A 20,848-nucleotide genomic window follows, 5' to 3' on the forward strand; every position below is an offset into this window, starting at 1 on the left:
AGCCCACTACTCCTCGCCCTTTTTTTCCTCTGGGCAATCAACCCTTCCTTCTCTGTCTCTTTTTCTTCCGGGCGTCTACGCCTCACTTTGTGCCGCCCTCTCTTTCTCTCCCCCTCTGCTCTTGGACAGTCGTGCGCTCGTCACCTCGCCGTCACCGCTAGCTATCATCCTTCATACTTTTGAATTCTTCCGGCCTCGTTCACGCAGTTGGAGGTGTCGGGCTCCATCGCGTTCGCACGACCGCGGTGTGCCCGAAATATGTCGATGCGGGCCTTGTCTCTTCGTGCTGTTACACACGCATCACTCTATCCTCCCTAGTTTGTTCGTAAACAAGTGAAAGGGCTCGAAGATGCGAGGGTAAAGGAACGCGAAGGGAAGAATAAAGAGAGGGGAAGGGGGGGTGGGGGTGGAGGAGGTGGCGACGGTTTCCAGCGTTGCTATCTGCTCCTCGCTGCACGTCGACACGCTTGCTAATGAAACATAAGCAGATAGTTAGGGTCACAGTGAGACGAGGACGCGTCTAACGCAGATGAGAAGGTTACCGCGCAACCATCGAAGCGTGCTTTTTGTGAACTAGAGATGATTGTTTTCGTGGTACCAATCGATCCTCACGGAGTGCGTGCATACCCTAGACATTAATCGCGCGCCTCTCGTATCGTAGAAATTGTCATTGGTGCCTGATGTCTTATTCTGCTGGGATCTTAGATAACTATAAACGGCCTCTTGTCCCTGAGAGAGAGAGAAAAAATTTGTTGAAAGGCAGAGAGGTCGGCCTGAGCTAGTGCGCTCTAGCCTGCTAATCTGCACAAGGGAAAAGGGAAAGGGGAAGAAAGGAGTGATGAGGGGTGATGATGGGTAGAGGAAAGAGTTATGCGTGTGTACAATTCCTGAATATGGTGTGTGACAATTACATAGCACGACGGAGGACAAATGGGTACGGGTATGAACCTGGGAAATCGGTAGTCGTGATGGTTTCAGCTGGTAAAATGCAGAGGCTTGTGCGTCAGGCTTCTGTCCTGCTAAATGAGACAGCCAAAGAGGACACGTATCAAGCAAGGGCTAGTTTTCTTCGTCAGACACAATGTAATTAAACCAACAGACAACGAATCCTAGTAAGGCATAGGAAAGATTATTTGTAGTTTTTAACTGTAGTGTTGTAATTGTGGCATAAACGGAAATAAATTGATAGACCCGTGATATGGCTTGAAATGCGAATGTTGATAACAAAGACGATGAGAGTCAGAGTATTCATTCTACGGGAAACCCAGCGGCAGTAATTTTGCGAGTAGGCTATTCGCCTATACGAAGTGAATTTGCATACAGTCACTCAGATACGGTTTTTTTAGAGATGCTGAGTAAAATTTATCAAAGCTGCCACCAACACGTCTCTGAAACCAAAGCTATGTAATCAACTTAAGTGCTAAAGAAACCACGTAACAGCCCCGATTTCTCCTAGTTTAGTGCTTTGTGATTATGCCGGAGTAATGGCCCTAGCTCGCGCACTACTGAGGTAATATGCATTCAACTATATTGGTTTTTTTTTTCTGGTTTTATTTGTTTCTTTTTTTTCTTTTTACACGCGTTATACGTACGTGCGAGTCAGACGGCTGTAGTGTGCGGCAGCTGTTCTCGCTAATAGCAGCTGCTAAACTACGGCTGCCCATAGGCGCGGATTCGTTCATCACTATTTCTTTTTTATTGGGAACTCTCGCACGCAGAAGACAATGAGTAAGCTTCTGTTGTGCAAGTACGCGTGTATCGCGCTTGAACGGACGGACGATAGTGCGCAATTATCGCTCGATCAGCATAACGCAGTACCGAACATCATCTTAGCCTCCTCCTAAAAATACGTGGTCTCCTGAAAGGTAAGTTGGTATGCCGGAATGCCATCGTATTGCAAACTGTCCTATCTGCTTCTTTTCGGTAGCGATAGCACTAGCTGAAAAGTCCTGTTCACCATAGGCGTGCGCAGGGTTCCCCTTCAGGGGGGGCGAAGGGTCATCGCGGCAGCCCCCTTCCCTATTAAGTCAATGTATAGGGCAGACTTCGCACCCCCTCTTCTTAGGTGACTAGGGAGGGGGGGGTTTACCCCCCCCCCCCCCCCTCCACCCCCCCCCCCCCTCTGCGCACGCCTATGTTGCTCACGTGTAATACGGGTGTCACACGGTGCACTGTTGATCGCGATTAAGCCCGGTCTGCATCTAGTTTCTCTAGAGCAATTGGCTTCCTTCTGCAGCTTGCCTGAATGAGTCCATCACGACTAAGAAATTCGACCCGAATCAGGTCCGATCGGGATCAAAAGTGTCCGTGTGACACTAGTATAAGAAGTGGTCTGCGCAGTAGATTCCATGTTTGTTCACAGAGGACACGTCGGCCGTCCCACGCAAGGGTTGAGCAATACAAGAGGAAAACGTCAGAGACATGATAGCAAGATGGGTTGTCAGACCATGCCTGGGTGTGTCGGCTCTTAAAATGCAGTGGCTTCTCGTAAGAGAAGGCTTTAGATGTTAACTGCTATTTCAAGATTAATCTTAGGTCGTGATACCTCTTCTAATTTCGCGTTTTGTGCAACGGTCGATGTCAAAAGCAATTTTTCATACAACCTACTTTTTTTGTTTATATATTCACATATATTTTTTACCTTTCAGAGAGCCTGGCGGACTCGCTGCACCAGAACTACACCATCGTGGCGGCGGGCGTCGTCGGAGAGGTGCGTACACAGTTTCTATTGCGACTTCGTCATTTATCTTACTTTGCTAGTTCGCGCACCTGTTACACGCTGTTTTCAGAAGTCTCAACACTTTGACACCGTGTCACTTCAGCGAATTCGTCCAGCTGCCCTTTTGCTGCTTGTTACTTTCACTTCTAAGGTAAACTGTTGATGAAGAAGTTGCGGCCATTGAGCAATTCATGGGGAAGAATACACGAGAGATGTTTCGGCAACCCGTACTGGTTCCTTCATCGAACTTAAAGGGGTGGTGCCACCAATGTGGCTTGGGCGTTCTTTGCTGTAAGCATTTCCTTTAGGTCCAGGAAGAATGGTAGACGCATTAAGATTCATGTATTCGCGCTAAATAATTTAATATCGCCTTTTGATGTGGACAACTTTTGGTTTCGGTTTCTGGGCGCCGAGGTTGTGCAGTGACGTAGCAGTGTAGGGGGCTTGGTCACGTGACCACACAAGGCTGTGACGCACTTAGACGGGAAGCGATCGAAACTCGGCGAGTGATGTAGCAAACGATGCTATTTCGGTACGTACGTTGCGGAGGTGGCGGAGGTCCGGAGGTCACTCACGTCACTACAGCAGATCTGGTGTGACGTCATTACAACTTTCGTTGCCCCTCCTATAGAACTACGTCAGAGTTGGCGCGCTAGCGATGGGTCTTGATCGGGAGAATGGGCATTTAGGTACATTTGAACAGCTAAATAGCGCGAACTTCAGGGACGAAAGACAGGAGAATGCGACACACACTGTTCAAATGGAGTACCAACTAGCCCAAACATGCACCTTGCTAAACCATTTAGGTACAGTTCGGAAGTGAATTAAAATATATTCTAAACGGTTGCTGTGTGCGACCCTTCGTGTGGAGTGTCCTTGCATACAGAGCAAACCCACAACAGTCTTGTTATAGCCTTGAAATTTGATGGCACCACCTCTTTAAGCAGGCACAAACCATAATTCGCTTTATAGTCTTCAACTTACGGCATGGCAGGAAAATAGTCGCCTTTCTGAAATCTTAAGTCACTCGGTTATTGCCCGTTAAGTTACAGACTACATAGCGTAGAAGTTCAAGTTCTCATTCTGCATCTGGACAAGATGGACGCGATTTGCTGCCAGTTATAATCACAGATACGGCAAACATGATCATCTAATATCAAGGCGTTGAGAGCGGCTATATTTGAAGCGCTTCTGTTAACACCCCTGTGTTTCCTATTACACAATTTAAAAAGAAAGAAGAATACAGAAGCAAGCAAAACTAAATGAACTCCTTGAAGTTCACTGTCCCTGCCGCATAACGAACCGGGACTGCAGATGCTCGACCAGCGTCCAGTCGAGGTCAGGCGAAGTATTGCGGCAACTTTGCGCGCCGCGATTAGGCTGACGACCCAAGTGCCACATTAACGCAGCGCTGTTAATGCCGCACCATTAGTTCTCTATCGGGCCATTCTCTAGTGACGCCAGTGCTCCGTCTTCGCCCCTCGACGTACACCTGTCTTTACTCTTTTGTCTTCCCGATGGCCTGAGAGGCTGCGCATAGTCGTATAATGACGGTCGTGTTCGGGGCGCGTTCATGCCCGCTTCGAGCGGCCGGCCGGCTAAGCAGGCCATCGGCCGTCGTTTGTACACGCGACGCGGAACATAGATTGTCGGAGAAGGTGCTCGAGCGAACGAGAAGGAAATAAAGGAAAAGTAGGGGAGGGGAGGCACCTAAAGGAAGGGGAGAGAGTGAAAGCCGTGCAATGGGTAAGAGAACTGGCCGTCTCCTCCTCCTCTCCACTTTGCCCCGGAAGCCGTGGTGGAGGTCGTCGTGGTTCGAAGAGCAGCGCGCAAGATTACCGGCGCGATAAACGTAAATAATTACCGAAGCCCTCCGTGCATGGCGAGCAACAAGGGCCTCGATGTACCCTCGCCCCTCCACCTCCCTCACTCTATTTTTTTTTCTTATACCGCGTGGCATGGCGGCGCTGCCACTACCTTGTATGTTGGTGGTGCCCAGCCGAGCTTCTGTGTCGGCAATCGATGCACTCTGTACAGAATGCGGCCAGGTCCGCGGCTGCACCACCACCCCCTCTCCGAACATGCGCAGCGCCAGCCGCGGCTAGAAGGGCCGTGGCTATCTCTTATTCAAACTTGAATTCGCAGTGTCGCGCATGTCACGTGTTTCGGAACACGAGGTGCTGTGTTAGGGTGGAGACGACTGTCGCGTTCAGCCTTTTGTCACTACTCGCAATAACAAAAAAGAAAAAGAAAAAAAATAAACTCACTGGTTTGACGTGATGGTGGCTTGGAACTTTCCATAACGGGCACCCCGCTCACATTGTCTAAGGTCTCTCGGCCATTGGCTGGACGCCTTTGCTACGCATATGTCAGGCCTCAGCGTTGGCTGGCACTCTCCCCTTTGTGGACAGTTCAGTTCTTTTCATGTGACGCCTGAGGAAGTGGGCTGCAGTGGGGATAATACTGCAGCACGGTACCTATTCACTAAGGTGAAAGCCTCATACGCTTCATCACGTGAAAAAGCTGGCGTGATTACGGAACGGTGTAAAACATAGCACAAACGAAATAACAAGTACCATGCCTCGAGGCGCGCGCTCACTTCATCTTTGCGGCGTTAATGCTGAGGTATGTGAACTGTATTAGATTTACATGGTTGAAAGGCTTCAACTGCCTGTTGAAGTTTAGGGTTCGTTTTTACGTGATGTCCTCGTGCCCCTAGCTGATCGTTGCCCCGTCCCTGAACTCTGCTGACCGGATCCCCCCCCCCCTCTACTCTTTCCTTTAATTCTTTTAACCCCTCCTTATCCCTTCCCTCTGAGAGCTACTGCTGAGGTGTCATCCCAGAGATAGACAATTGCGGGGCTCTCAAATTTTCTTATCTTCCTGTTTTTTTATTACCAAGAATCACCCCCTCCCCCTCGCTGTTGAAGCTTTGGCATGCAAGAAATACAAGAACTTACATCCAGCTGATCATGAACACGTGCTCTAGCTCGGACGTTCTAGTGTGATACCTCCATTTAAGTTGCCTATGTTTCGCACGGCGGCTAGTGTATCATAGGTAGAAAGAGTGGACGAGGCAAAATGCGCAGAACTGACATTTAGTGTAGTTTACAATTTATGATGCAGTCTATGTTTCGTTCTTGCTTGTTAATTGCCTATCTATAAGCTATACTACTAATACTACTAATACTACTACTACTAATAATAACTGTAATAATTGTAACACTAATATATTACTCGACAATACCAACTACAACTATTTACAACAACGACGTAATTTTAGCGTTGCCATTCTCATTTCGCCGTACCTCCCGAAATTGGGAAAAAAAAGAAAAGAATAGAAAAACCGGGCGCACTGCGAAGGAAACGAGCAATCGTCTCCAGCAGTTCACGCGAGCGCCTGTGTGTATACAAGATGGGGTGGGGGGAGAACGCAAAGGAAAATGGAATAACCCAGCTCCTTTTCATGGCTGCAAGAGTACAGAGCGCGGTGGGAGAAAAAGAAAGAAAGAAAGAAAGAAAGAAAGAAAGAAAGAAAGAAAGAAAGAAAGAAAGAAAGAAAGAAAGAAAGAAAGAAAGAAAGAAAGAAAGAAAGAAAGAAAGAAAGAAAGAAAGAAAGAAAGAAAGAAAGTGACGCAATAGTAAATACGGAGACAACGATGAGAACCTCCCTTATACAAGGAAGGCATCTGAGGAAAAAAAAAAGAGAAAATGAGAGTTGGTTAAAGTACAAGTTCGTAGGGGGTTAGGGGTTGAAGCGCTCGGCGCCAACGCGGAGTCGCGACCAGAGCCAGCGAACTGCCCTCGAGCTGCAGTCGTCGCAAATCGGAAATCTCTGATCGTAACCGGAGCAGGACTGGGAATCCCGCCGACAACGACGGGAGGGACGTCTACGGGGAATTGAGATTGATTCGTCCCCTTTTGGGGAGCGTCGGGCCGCGAAAAAAGGGAATCAGAAAAAAGAAAAAAAAAAGAGAAACTGAAGCATAGGTATAAATACATGTACGCAAAGAAGAGTATAGGCGATGGCAGAACAGGAATTGGCTTCGCCGCGCGAACTCCGCGGCCCGACGTTCCGCCACGTCTGGCGCACGTGGTCTTCTCAACCCCCGTGTGGCAGCGGTCGCTGTATACCGTGGTGGCAGGGTGTCCTGGGACGGTTACAGTTCGCCGCCTCGCATCGGAAACGCGACGCGGGTTGCTCTCGCGCACTGTGTATGCCGCCTGCTTGATGTTTCATTCTTTCTGAACCCCTTTTTATTTTTTTTTCCGCGCAGTCACGTGCTTCTTCTCCGCCGTTTCGTTTTTATTCGTAATTCTTTTTGAGGATATAAACTCGTTCTGTAGCTGACGGGGCTTGCGATTTGGTGTATGAGGCGCCGTTCGCGTTCGGTCGCGAACCACGCTAGGCTTATACGCCGCGTGTGGGTCTCCCTGGACGATTGGAGGTGGGCACATTTCATTTTCCCCTGGGCGCGCTTCAATACGGGAACAAATGGGCGTTGTCGATATTCAAAACTGAATTTTATTGCAAAAGCAATTATATGGGCACTCTCGGCGGATTTTTGCCGTCGCCGTCATGTCGCGGACGGATATATATATATATATATATATATATATATATATATATATATATATATATATATATATATATATATATATATACATAAACCACAAATAAGAATAATTCAGAAGAAAATAATTTCGCAAATTTTGAAGCGCACGACCGAGGATTCGAACCTATCACTCCTCGCTCCGCAGCACGCCGCCTTAGGCAATTACGCCATGCGTTATTCGTTCTCCAGGATAAAAAATTGGCCGCGTATCTGCGTGCTTCGCTGCAAATGTCGTGTAAAGACGATAGAAGAGGCGCTGTGTGAGATATGGACGCCATCTGGCAATACGTCGGGAAACATGAGTGCTGTTGAGTGCTGGTAGTCCCGGCGCAGCAGCAGGCGAAGACCGGCGGTGACCAACGCGACCGGCGGGGACGCCAGCCAGCCCGAAAACGCGGTTTGGCGCGAAGCGCTGAAGCAGAGAAACGTCCGCACTCAACGAGTACTCTCCACACACTCTTTTATTTACACGTCGCCTGGGTAAAACAGGAACGCCAGAGCGGCGCCCACAACCGGCAGCCTGAAGGCCGCCCACAACGCTGCTTTTTCATTTTTTAAATATTTTTTTTCACCTTCTTGGCCTTCTCAAAACTAAAGTTTTTCAACACCAACCCATGGCATTCGTACAGTGCAATACAGAACCGAAACCGAAACACAACAATGAGCTCGTGCGAAGGGCACGGAGGAAGGCAAATTTCAGCGCAGTCGCATTTTCAGCTTTGTTGAAACAGCGCTCACTAGACGACGACGAAGGCACAGGACAGGCAGCGCCTGTCCTGTGCCTTCTTTTACTTCGTCGTCGTCTAGTGAGCGCTGTTTCAACAAAGATGAACGCATACCAACTCGCTCAAGCTTCCATTCTTATGCATTTTCAGCGCAGCTTAAGAAACTAGGGTCCTTAAAATTACGTATGTATGCATTTTCTATTAAAGGAACACGCCACCTAATACTTACCTAGTGATGTTGCACCTCAGATATGCATGATATTTACTTTTTGATCGACAACGTTCACAAGTATGAACAGCCGCACCAGTTCAAGACGGCTGGCCCTTGGGCAAGTGGTTCAACTTTGGCCGAGTGGCTGAATCGAGGGACGTGCCGACAAACAGAAAGACAGACAGACAGAAAGACAGACCAAAATTTCTGCGTTTAAGTTCCCCAAGAAAGACTATCGTCTTTAATAACGGCAAAATGGAAACGCACGCGACATTAGGTGAAATGCACGGGACACCTCTCGTGGCGAAATTAAAATTATGCGAGACGCGGGCCATGCTGCATCGTTGCCCGCGCTGCGTTTCCGTCGTATCGCTGGCGACGCACGCTAGTTTTCCATTTTGTGGTTGTAGCGCCACGCCACTCGTGGCCAGTCGGCTAGGGAAAAAGAAGTGCGTGCCGTGGCTCGTGGTGGCGCGAGCTAGTGGAAACGCTTTGGCTCTTGTAGGCTTATGCCAAAGGAGGGAAGAAAAGAGACGGCTGAGCCAGAATCACGGTATATATCTTACACCGTGACCAGAATCCCGAGGCTAAAATTACAGCGCAGACGCACAAGACACCCACGAAGAAGAGAAACGTACGACACAAGCGCTGACTACAACTGGTTTATTCTTTCATACGCCAATGCACGTATAAGCCCAATGCAACCTTATCGCACATGCGCACACAACACTAGCTCTAATCCAAAACGTGTAACAAGGATGATAGTGTATTAGATAAGCGAACACATGGAATCATATACAGATGCTTGCGGGGACAAAGAAGTAAAGAATAAGAAGGGCAAAGAAGTGCGTTTGCGCTGTAATTTTAGCCTCAGGAATATGTCCGGACTATGAATTTTATTTTAGTGACCCATTTCTTGCTGTTCCAATTTCTTGCTATCGCATTCATTGCTTCGCCCTTGAGGCAAAACTGTGACTTTTTTAGTAAAAGGAAGTTCGAGCAATCGCGGACAAGAGGTCCCCCGTTTTCATTCTGGCTGTCGCGTTCTGTTTACCATAGTGGTTGAACCAGCCTTTATAATGTGGATGGTTATACTCCGACATAGGCGTGCGGGGGTTTCTCCATTGGGGGGGGGGGGGGGGGGGGGCAAGTTTTATCACAGCCTCCCCCCCCCCCTTTCTCCTTGGTCGACTCGGAAAGAAAGCGAGCTCCGCAATGAATAAAAAAATTAAAATGAAGCGTGACGTGCCTCTCACAAAGGCCGGCCATGGGTTCTCGGCTTTCCGGGATAAATGTGAGAAGTAAACAGTTCTTTTAATGCAACATCAGGGGCATTTAGTCGCCATTACCTTGACGACGTTAACGTCAGAAAAATAAATAGCCCAGGTCAGTAACATCGTATTATGAAAGCAACAGATAATGAAGGGTCAGTATACGTAACCGTGTGTATCCTTTTTTTTGTTTTTTTTTACGGCGAAGGTGACAAAGCTGACTATCCGGCGTTGTTGTGCCTAGTCGGTGGTGCATACGTACTTGGAGATTTGCGGACATAGGACGGATGAGTGTTTGTTTCGCCGAGACATATACAACTTTTCTGTATAAAAAGCAAGGATAGGAAAGGCGGCGTGATGAAGAAGACGGGCGTCCCGTTTTATATCGTATGCATATAGGGGGCTAAGAGAAAGGAGGAATAAATAAATAATGTAAAGCTCCGGTGCTTCTCTTGCCAAAACCACGGTATGGTTATGAGACACGCGTAGCGGGGGCTCCCGATTAACTTTGACCGCCGTTGGTCCTTTACCGTGCACCTAAGGCTGAGTGCAGGGGTGCTTTTGCACCGCGCTCTCGTCAAAATGCGGCCCCCGTGGCTGAGAATCAAACCCACGTCTTCGAGCTCACCTCAGCACAACCATATAGCCACGTAATCTTCTACGACGGGTGGAAGGAAATAATAGACTGAGGAGAGCTCCTTAATGCACGCATCCGCTCATAAGGAGAGCCACGTACTGCACTTCACCCTCTAAGCATCACGATAAAATAGCTCTTTCGCTTTGTAGAAGTTGTAGAAGTTGTGGGTTAAATAATTAAGGCCGTACTGCAATAAGCCGTATCACTCTAAGTAAACAAAGGTGTCCTTTGACTCTCTTTTTATATATGTGAGAGTCACATGTGTACCACTCCCTTTAGAGAGGCGAGTTGACTCTCTTTGGGAGAGTCGTGCATTGACTCTCTTTTTGGAAAGTCGTGCGTTCCACGACTCTCCTAAAGAGGGTCAACGTGCCTCTCTAAAGGGAGTGGTACACACATGACTTTCACATGTATAAAATGAGAGTCACAGTTCTTAGAGTGTAGGTGCAAGCTTGTTAAGCCAAGCGAAGGTAAAATACCGAAATCGCATTCTTGTTTTTTTTTTTCTTTCTGGACTTCTCGTGTTTTGTCGTTGTGCTGTGTTGTAAAAATTGTGAAGTAGCTAGACGTCGCTTTTCATGTAACTTTTTCTCATAAAAGCGTATTTGTTGATCACACTTGTACGTGTGCTCAGAGTTGCGAAAAAAAAATTACGTTGCGATGAGCGCGTAGCCGTTTTCGCAGAACAACTTACATCGCGAAAAAAAAAAAGCGAATATTGTTGTCTACAGCTTAAACTCACCTTCTGAAGGGATCGGTCACTGCACATTGATGGCACAGTTTTAAACTCGATTCAAGGCATCATGATTTTCGATTCAATGTATCACTCTGAGAACGTCTATGGTAATTAAGGAACAGCAATTTATTACAGTTTGTGCGATGACGAGAATAAAAAGAAAGAAAAAGAGAACACCAATGCGCTAGTAAAATAAAACGTTGCCAGCCTGCAAGCTCTTGCACCTTATTCAGTGATAAGTCCTGTCATAATTGCATTCAAATTTCCAAAACTCAATTTAACCTCGCATTCTTGCATTTTTGTTTCGAGGTATCGCGTTTTGCGTTATATAACGCAAGTTGTACTTATGCATATCACAGGGCAGTGCTGAAAGTATTCTTACGTGAAAGCGGCGCTTTAAATATAAAAGCGCAAAAAAAAATAAAGAATAACGCGAGGTTGTGGAGCAACAGCAAAGCGTGAGCGGAAGGTATGAGAGGCGACGCGGGCCGCTTAAAACGAAAAAAAGTAATAACACAAATGAAAGGTGAGACAGATAAACAAAGTACCAGACAAAAAGCTCCCCAAGCGCGAACGGTCAGCTAGGGGCTTAGCGCCGAAACGGCTGACGGCGGTGCCTTGTTAAAGTTTTCCGGATCACTCCACAACGGCAGGAGATCGCGAAAAATAATGATAATAATAATAATAAAGTGGGGTGAGGGTTGAGTCTGAGGAGGAGGGTGATGCGGAACTTTTTTTATTTCCCGAGTTTTGATGTGTCCACGCTCTCCGTTCGAGCTAGTGTGTCCTGCAGCTTGCAGTAAATCCCGTTATAAACCACTTCCAAGCTCGCGCTTCTGTACGAGCTCGCGAATGTTACAGGAAAGCCTGGCCGACACGAGCGCCATGTGATACCGGAGCGCGCGTACGTGAGAGTTTATGTTTCGAAATACCTGAACGTCTATATAAATGAGTATGTATAGTGATAAACTGGTAGCTGCACGCGGAATCATTGCGCCCGCCGGGTTTCCCATCCTTTGCCGTACTTCGAAAAATTTTTCGACGGGATAGTCTCGATCGTACGCCATTTATCGTCCACTTAAGAAGCGTGGCACGGTTCTTTGCTGCGTCGGCAGTCGCCCAACTCGGCTTGCGTTGCGTATATATAAAAAAATGGATATCAGCAGCGGCAACATGCTAGAGTCGTTTTGTGCATATAGATGCGTGGGCGTGTTTTGAAGTATGTCCGGAAAGAAATATATCTGCATAACGGGGACAAAGGGCTCGTGGTGGCGCTTATAGGTGAGGTGAAATGTGGCGCTGAACCGGAAAAGCCGACGGGGGTCACACGATTTTCCGACCCCGTAGCCGTCACCACACGGAAAAGACATCGATGCATCTCGTTACACATTCAGCCGCGTTTGCCGAGCAAATCTTCTGTGTGTGCATCGTTGCAAGGAGGGGAAGACGAATGTATTGAGGAGCATCGGAGCTTTCAAACTGCGTACCGCTCCGGTTGCTGTTGCGCTTTGTGTGGCATTTCTTTTTTCTGCGAAAAGCCTGAAGTGGCTCTTTGTTCGAAGTAGCGCGTCAGTTTGTGAACGATGTTCGAGAAGCAAGCTCCGACTTAGAAGTGCGGACCTAAGCTGCGTGCAGAGAAAAGATGACCGTGAGTTTTTTTCATCGATCGTCGATTTTATTCGGGTAAAGATATGTTGTGCTGGAGCTCCTTACAACAGGTGATGCGATCTGATTGTGCTTCGGATGTTTGGGAGGTTGAAAGAAAACATAGCGGGGAGCTGCGAAGCCCTAGCTGCGCATAAGCTCTACTTTTGAAGCTTAGGTTGGCCTTTAGGAACAATAAGCCAAACATCCGAACGAACACTCTATAACTGTTAGGATAAAGCCAACGCTTCGCTCGAACTTCGGCTTTTTTTATAGGCAGAAATCTATTATATCAGGCATCAGCACGCAATTATATATTCGTTAATACCGCACCGAACCTTTCCTAGGCCTCTCCTATTAACACCGCAACGTGCCAATGCTTCCAAGTAACTAGGGCGCATTTATCGCAGCTTACGTTACTCCACTTACACCGTCTGCAAATTAGCACTCTTAACATACGTGCTTTACAATCAGCTTCAGGTCTACCCATCACGAGTGCCTGATCCGCATGCTCCAGGTCCAGCAATCCGAAATCGAGGTAATTGATTTATTTTTCGCTCTTACAGCCGACCTTTCTCTTTGTGCACTGAGCAGTTTTTGCGACGCAGCAGTCCTGACCTTGCACGTTCGTCAAACGAAGTCATCATGCTCGCTGCTGCAACGCGCTAAGCAATGCTCTTTTTTATATAAAGAAAGAGGGCGTTCCTTTATATGAAAAGGTGTCAGTCGTTCATGGTAAATCCCATTGCGTCCCTCTTATGCGTTGCCATGAACTTGTGAGATATCAGTGTGTGTGCTGCCACCCTATACCATCAGTGCATGCCTGACAGCTGCAGCACAATATTAGTTTTGTGGTTCTTGTGTAAGCCCTCCCGGGCGGGCTTTTAAATTTGCCGGGGCGTTCATGCCGAGACGCTGTTTTCGATTTCTGTCAGCCCTAGCCCGTGCCTCGACAAACCGTTCAATTACTTCTACCGTACTGTCTTAATTTGATGCTGCCTCCTTAGGGGCCTAAACTTATCCCGTACTCCTTCGAGTGTTAAACCCGCGCTGAGACACGCTAGGGAAATTTTAAAGCGAGAAAACAAGCTACTGTTTGCGACGTGCGCGACGCGACGCGAGTCTTAGCGCTCTGCCTACAAGTAGAAAGAAAAGCAAACAAACTGGCTATTGCGAGAAAGCCTGCTCCTTAGTTCTACCGCAATACCACAATTTTGTATTCAAATTTTGATGCGTTATGGATAGAGGCTACAGCGTGCAGCAGGGTAAGTACATAACAGTTCTGAGTAGACAAACTGTGAAAGCAAGAAGTGGTAAACTAAATTAGAGGAGAAATAAGTTAAGGAGAACACGGGTAACTTCGACAAAAAAAAAAGAATGACTGGAAAGATGAAAGAAAACATAGCGGGGAGCTGCGAAGCCCTATGCTGGGAGGGCACGCCACGCTCACGTCACACCGAAGCCCGACTTTTCGGGGCCAAAGTAACGGCATGCCGAGCACCTGCTCTTGATGCTGATCCGACGGCGTTTCGCCCCGCAGTGGGAGGAGGGGGCCCGGCAAACGCATTTGCGGCGCGGATCGGCCTAGCGCGCGCGGCGCCGCAACACACCCAAGGGGCAGCGAAACGCCAAAAGGATTCTGACACGAACAACAAGAGCAGCAACAAGCACTGCCATCAACCCGAAAACGGGCCACGAAGGGGGCTAAGGCATTGGTGGACTGAGAAAAACAAAAATGTTAAATTGGGGTTGGAAGGGGAAGGGGGGTTGCAACTGCAGCTCGGGCAACACGTGGTATTAGCTGGATGGCTGCGAGTGACGGTAATCTCCTGATCCGCGTTTCTTCGAAGGCGAGGCAACCAGCCAGCCAGCCAGCCATCGGCCGCTTTGTCGAGCTGCTTTTGTTGTTGCTGCTTGACCTGATCGAAGGTTTCGAAACGGCGCCGTGCTGTCCTTCCTTGTGTCCCTGTTAAAACTGGCGCTGCTGGCGCTACGCCGTTTTCAGTTTCGCAGCAGAAGCGGCTCTTCCTCTGCTCTGCTAGCTGTACGAAGTACTGTGCGCGTCTCGTGAGGGGCTCGTGAATAGGAGACCGGCGGTGGTACACTGGACGTCGCTCTACTCCGTTACATAGTCGAATTCTGGAATGTCGACATTTTGAGTCAATCTGATAGGGCATATATAGCTGTCCTCTGAGCCAATAATAAATGAGAGCATGGCGATTCCGACAGTGTAGAGGAACTTGACGACTTTCAGGGCAGTGTACTACGTCCGCATGCCTATCGCGAATTACAAGTAGGGGCTCTCGTGAAAACCGCGCGCAGAATAATTCGAGCTCCGTGGCGCCAAGGACACCTCGCGCTTGGCCGTGACCCAGTGACGGTGAGCAAGCAGCACGTTTAAAAAGCTGAGGGGATTGTTCCGTCGTTTAATTTACCTCGACTGGTGTTAGGCTCAAACAAATGTGAGCCCTCAATCCTTCATCGCATAGCGTACGCAGAGAGCTCTATCTGCGTCACCGTTAACACTACGGTCTACACCGCTGAGACTTGTGAATCATTTGGCGATAGGTAAGACTGTGCTGAGCTGCAGGTTGAGGAAAAGACCGCTGGACATGTCATTCTGTTCAGGCGATTGTACCGAAAAGGCGACTTGAGCCGATGAGTGATTCCCCATTCTTTTCACCTATCAGAGTCAACAGCCAATGAAATGTCTTGACCATATTGGCCATATATGTTTAACATATGGACGCGTAATAGACCCTGTTCCAGATCACCGACTTCGAGGCTATGCAAGCGCGCTCCAATGTTTCGCCCGGCAAGGAGGTCGCATAAACGGTGCCATCTACGACATCTACGAGAAACATGAAACCAACATTTCAGTACAGTTCGCAATATCAGTCCAATATTTAATTATTTATTAAACCAGTCGCAGGTGGAGCTGTTATTAGACACATTTCTCACGTCGGCAAGTGACTTTGCTTAAAGGTGATATTCAACGACGTATGCTTCAACCGCACGACAAGGTGGACCATTTCCATCACGTAATTTGCCTCTCCATATCAAGGCCTTTCGAGTCAGAGAAATAGATGAGGCTTCGGCACTTGAACAGTGTGGGCAAGAACACGACGTCGTGCCCCTCCGCTCAGCCCCTCACAGAAATGACACCTTCAAAGCCACCACTACAATGTACACAAAGTATTTTTCACCTCGTGTTGGTTCCTCCAGTGGATTTCCCCTCGTTCAAGTAGAAATGTCTGTATATATGCAGACAGTGAAGAACCATTCGTCTCACTGAGGTTCAGCCAGCGTAGTTGAAAAACAGCGCCAGTGAGGCTCCTGTCGTCGATGTCCATCAAAGACCACCACAGTCTCGCTCGCCGATGCACTTGCCTCAAACAGCTTCACTTACTTCGTACGCAGGAAAAGAAATTTTTTTGTGAAGCATTAGGCTTGCACGGTATACAGTGTAGCCTACAATAGTTATGTGGTGACAAGTATGATACTAAAAACGGCTGCGACATAGCTCGGCTAGGCCCGGTTACGCAAGCGAAAGCTTGTTTACTTGGTTATGCTTGTTTAACCTCGTAGCCGAAGTACAGTTTGCCAACCGAGCTACATGGCTGGTCGAAACGTTCAGTAATGCGGGCACTCACTACCGTCCTTTCGTCAGTTTCCGAAGCCGTCGCCGCAGTCGAACGTGAGGCGCCCGTTGCCGCCCCTAAAGCGTATTTCAGTTCGTTTTCCCTACTTGGACGAAAGCAACCGGTGATCGAGGAACGAATCGGAGCACGCTCGTTTCCCGTTGAAAAGGTGCACAGAAATTCGCGCGAGAAGGCTAAGAGGCTCTCTAAATGCAGCAACGGTCATTCGTGCAGGCTCGGCTAAACAGTGGAAATGAATAGAGCGAGCGCGACGAAAGAAACCAAGAAAAATTGGACTGAAAGAACACCCCGAGGAAAAAAAACGTAACCTACTTCAACGATAGGTCGGGTAACACGATGCACTGAAACGCGTGAAATCCGAGCAGTGGAGGCCGGTGAACTAAAAAAAAAAAAGGAGAGAGAGATATATAATAAAGATGCCTGCACGCAGGAAAAAGAAAAGGAACACGCTCGGAGGACGGCAGAGCGGTAACCTGTTGCTCAGAGTTCCCGCCTCCCAGGAACGGGGGAAAAAGGAGGGGGCACCAATCTCAAATTCCGGAGCAGCGAACAAGCGGGAAACGCGCATCGATGGGGATGCCGAAAGCGCGCGCGCCCCTTTGTTCCTCGAAGCAAGCAAGCAGGCGGCGTCCTCTTCGGACCGTATCACGCGCGCGAGAGGCTTCTTCGCTTTCCAACCGGTGCCACGCGTTCCTGTCAGTCCTCGCTTCCCTTTCCTCTTCTTTCTGTTTTCTCTTCGAATCCACTGTCGTCGTTGAAAAGAAGCGAAGCTCACCGTGCACTTTGGTGCCGTGCTAGCGGCGTTTGGTGGTCGTTTCCATTGAGATTCGTCTTTATTTACTGCCTAGACTCGTTTTGTTTTTTTGTTTTTTGTTTCTCGCAGCCGTGTTTCTCACATCACCGCCGTGCTCCTTCCCGCTTTCTGCGTTCAAAACCCCACCGTGCGGGGCGAGAACTGCAGCGGCACGAGCTGTCAAAGTGCGAGCGGCTCGCTTCTTTGTTCGTGCGGCGCCGCGACTATACCTCGCGCGAATTTGGATGCTGTTTTTGTGATGTTACGCGCGTGTGTCTATATCTGTTTGTGTTTGAGGCGTCGTGCAGGCAACCCGGCGCTTTCAGCCGCTAGTACGTAAGCCGCCGTTAGCCGCGTTCTTTACCCTTCCTCTCTTTCAAAATCTCTCCCTCTCACTCACTCGGAAACTACACACGCAACTACCGACCAACATTTCTGGCTGTCGCCATAGCTGCTTAGCGAGAATGCCGGGAGGGGTGACCACTGAGTGCGTGTGACAAGCCGGCGCTCTCGGCGCTCTTTTGAATAAAGTCCCGGTACGCGGGCGCGGATCGCAGCCAAGTGACAAAGAAGTGCACGCACATTCCGTGCCCGATGTTGCAGGCTGTTTGTACTCCCCTGTTTGATGCTGCTGGTGTCGAGATATGCGCGAGAGTTCGGCGGCGTGGCCCTTTCATCTTTTATCCGCTCGCCCGCCTCATTTCCGATTAATAATATTACTCCCGAAGCTCGCTCGCGTCGCTGGCAAAGTGGCTCGTTGAGAGAGTCGTTACGCTAACGCCGTTTGAATGCGATGGCCACCGTTGGCGTGTTCGCGAATTCGTCTTTTTTTTTGTTTTAGATACCGTCGGCTTGTTCCTTTTTTTTCTTTATTTTAAACGGTCGTGTCATTGCGCTTTAAAAAAATCCAGTTAAGCACAATGTGAGACCCAGTTTGCCGCGTTACTTTTGCAATTTATCGTAGCGCTTTGTCGCGAAACGAAGCGCCTCACGTTTTAGTGGTATTTTTCGGGAGTCCCGACACGTGCACCGTTCGACGACGTAGCGCCGGTGGATGTTCAGGTAGTCGGAAAAGAATGGTGAGTAATAAAACTAAGGCGCAGAAATTTCATTATTCGTCACCTTTTGCGTTGTTGCTAGCGTTAGAACCCCAGTGTCTGGTTCTCACAGATTCGGTCACAATTAGAAATGCAATATTGTGAGGCTTGGTTCCACGGTTGGCAGCTGCTAGTTATATTAACGTCTGCCTCTCTGTAACAAGAGATGAACATCTCTGTTTCGAACGGTGAATTCTGTCGTTTATATATGATGGCAGGATTAGCCTTTGTTGAATGAATGAAATGAAATGTTTAATATAAATTCCCTGCGTGTTTCTTTGTGCCGTAATGGACTCGTTCCATCGCGCATCCTTAAGACAGATAATAACTGTCATCTCCGTCCAGTGCGTGGTGCGTATGCACCAATTCCTGTGGCGATAACAAATATTTGTAAAGGAGGCAACCGCGTATCTCCTTTATACACGTGCGCACACAGTGCTAACATGTGTTTTGTAGCACACTTCGCGTAGCTACGTGTAACGACGTTGTGGCAACGTGTGGCAACATACGTTGGACTGTGAATTTGTTTGCCGATCATGCTGCGATCTGGCTTAGCAGGAAGGCTTCTCCACGCAAAGATGACTACTATGGAGAAGCCCGCTTGCAAGTGAGCGCCAAGCACTTGCAATCTCAGTGTAACTCCACTCATACACAGTATAAAATAATGAGCGCCAGCGCCGGTGGGCGTTGTTACATTCGATTCGTGACGCGTGATGCCGCTGTGATGACACAGCCCCGAACGTTTTCACGGCGTAATTTGCTTGAGTGGTTGATGTTTGGCACGTACTTTGACCGTGACTGCAGCGTTGGCATCGCGCTGTGTCAAACATACGCCGCGAAATGCCCTCGCTGGCAAGGTTGCGACATACAGTAAACTTGCGCGTTATTACGTAAATCGATTCACACTGATTAACGGTGATTCAGAGGTCACGAAGCATGTCGCAGGTTATATTGCACGGGCTGTTTTTGGCGAAGTAACGGAATTGGTTCACTTGCTGCAGATAGAGTTACCTCGCAGTTGTGTTGTCACAAAACAAAAATTTGCTTTCAACAGCACGTTACACTTTCGCTTTGCGTCAGTCCATGTTATATTATCTTAAGCACCGTGCGTGTGATATGTTTACTACGCAAAAAAGAAAGAAAACAAACCAAGATGAGGAAGGACGGAATGGTCTCTGGTAAAAATTCGGAGGCTACAGCCATAATTCACCGGAGATATGCTGTTAAAGCCAGGCAGGACACTGTGCTGCAGCACAGAGAAAGGAATAATCAAAGCACGTGGTAGCTGTGCCTTGCTAACACGAGTTCGTCAACGCGCACGGGAAGTGTATATTTAATAAAGAAAATCGCATGTGCGTTAATGGCACCAAGTTCAGGAGGGTGGTTTCAATATCACTTTGACATTATAAGCCAGCGTTTTCATGAATACCGCATGTTGGTACTCAGTGTTAACCATTCATTTTACCCGTAAGCAGAGACAATGACAAGATAACTCGAATACTTACGTCTTAGCCCTTTTCATGATCGGGAGTCTATTCGCTCATAGCTGTGACATCTACGACCAGGGAGGGTCAGTGTGCACCACCAGGATCATGTTAACACTCCACTCACATACATTATACTTGGCGAAGTTGGAACAAAGTTTAGCAAGGAAGCTTCTCCACGCGAAAACAACCACTGTGGAGAAGCCCGCTTGCAAGTGCGCGCCAAGCACTTGCAGTCGCAGTGTAACTCCACTTATTACAGTATGAGCGGCGAAGTTGGAACAAAGTTTATACTTCGCAATATATATTGGTGAACATACCTTCGGGGAACAACTGACGACGATTGTTCACTTTGTTCATATATTTCAGCCCACCCCTTCCTTCCACTCTAGCTTCATATAGCAAAAAAAAAAGCGCCGGCTGTAGTGCTATAGCCGAGTTGAAAAACAGAGCCTACAATGAGAGGCCAGTGGCCGGCCGCTCGCAATTGCGAAAAATGTTTTCAGGAAACGCCGAGGGTACATATATTGCCTCTCGGCATCCTTGTCCACGTGGACCTAATACTGCCGACACAGTCGTACCCTCCGAGGACAGTATAGCAATCGCCATTGCGGATGCTTCCCGGTCGTCGCACTCAAGAGGGCTTTTCCGACATGAAAGACACACACACACACGCAAAAAGTATAATGCGTTTGAAAGAATCAAAGAACGCGGGATGACATGCCGACTGTGGCACAGCGCAAGGGGATAGTCAGAGGGGAGCACGAATGAAATAAATGGCGGTGTGGGGAGCGCGCGCGCATGCGCGCGCGGCTTTCGATTGAGAAATATCGGTGGAAAGGTCGGTCTCATTTCGCATCGGATGGACCTGTCTTTTTTCCGGGCTCCCCCCCACCTGCCAGCCTCAATCTTTCTCTTCTTTTTCCTCTGCTCCTCGCCTATATACTGCAGCCCTGACGGCGTTGCCGTACTGTGTACTACAACGATTCGGAGTCGCAGTCAAGCGCCGGTCGCCTCTCTGTTCCAATATGAGTGAGCAATAACGCCGTCGTCGGTAGGGCAACAGGGTGATGTAGGGTTTGTAAGAAAATATATATATTTATATATAGAGAGAGAGAACGCGGCACCAAGCCAAGAACGTCGCAGTTGTCGCTTCTCGTGACCTGCACCGTCGTATCTCGACTATATTTCTCGGCAGTCTCGGAGTTATGGGTTTGCTGGTGTGAAGTGCAGCGCTCCGCGCCATGCCGAGG

The 20,848-nt window shown here is 48.4% G+C and overlaps 1 protein-coding gene across 1 annotated transcript in view; it reads left to right on the top strand.

The window, feature by feature from the left end:
* Positions 1-20,848, top strand: part of LOC119387660 (receptor-type tyrosine-protein phosphatase N2) — a 580,933-nt gene that overhangs the window by 279,262 nt on the left and 280,823 nt on the right. Inside the window, exon 13 of the mRNA XM_037655122.2 lies at positions 2,649-2,710. Within this exon, the coding sequence (XP_037511050.1) occupies positions 2,649-2,710 (62 nt within the window). The remainder of the gene's footprint in view (positions 1-2,648; positions 2,711-20,848) is intronic.

This window comes from Rhipicephalus sanguineus, chromosome 3 (assembly GCF_013339695.2).
Source record: "Rhipicephalus sanguineus isolate Rsan-2018 chromosome 3, BIME_Rsan_1.4, whole genome shotgun sequence".
NCBI classification, from domain to species: domain Eukaryota; kingdom Metazoa; phylum Arthropoda; class Arachnida; order Ixodida; family Ixodidae; genus Rhipicephalus; species Rhipicephalus sanguineus.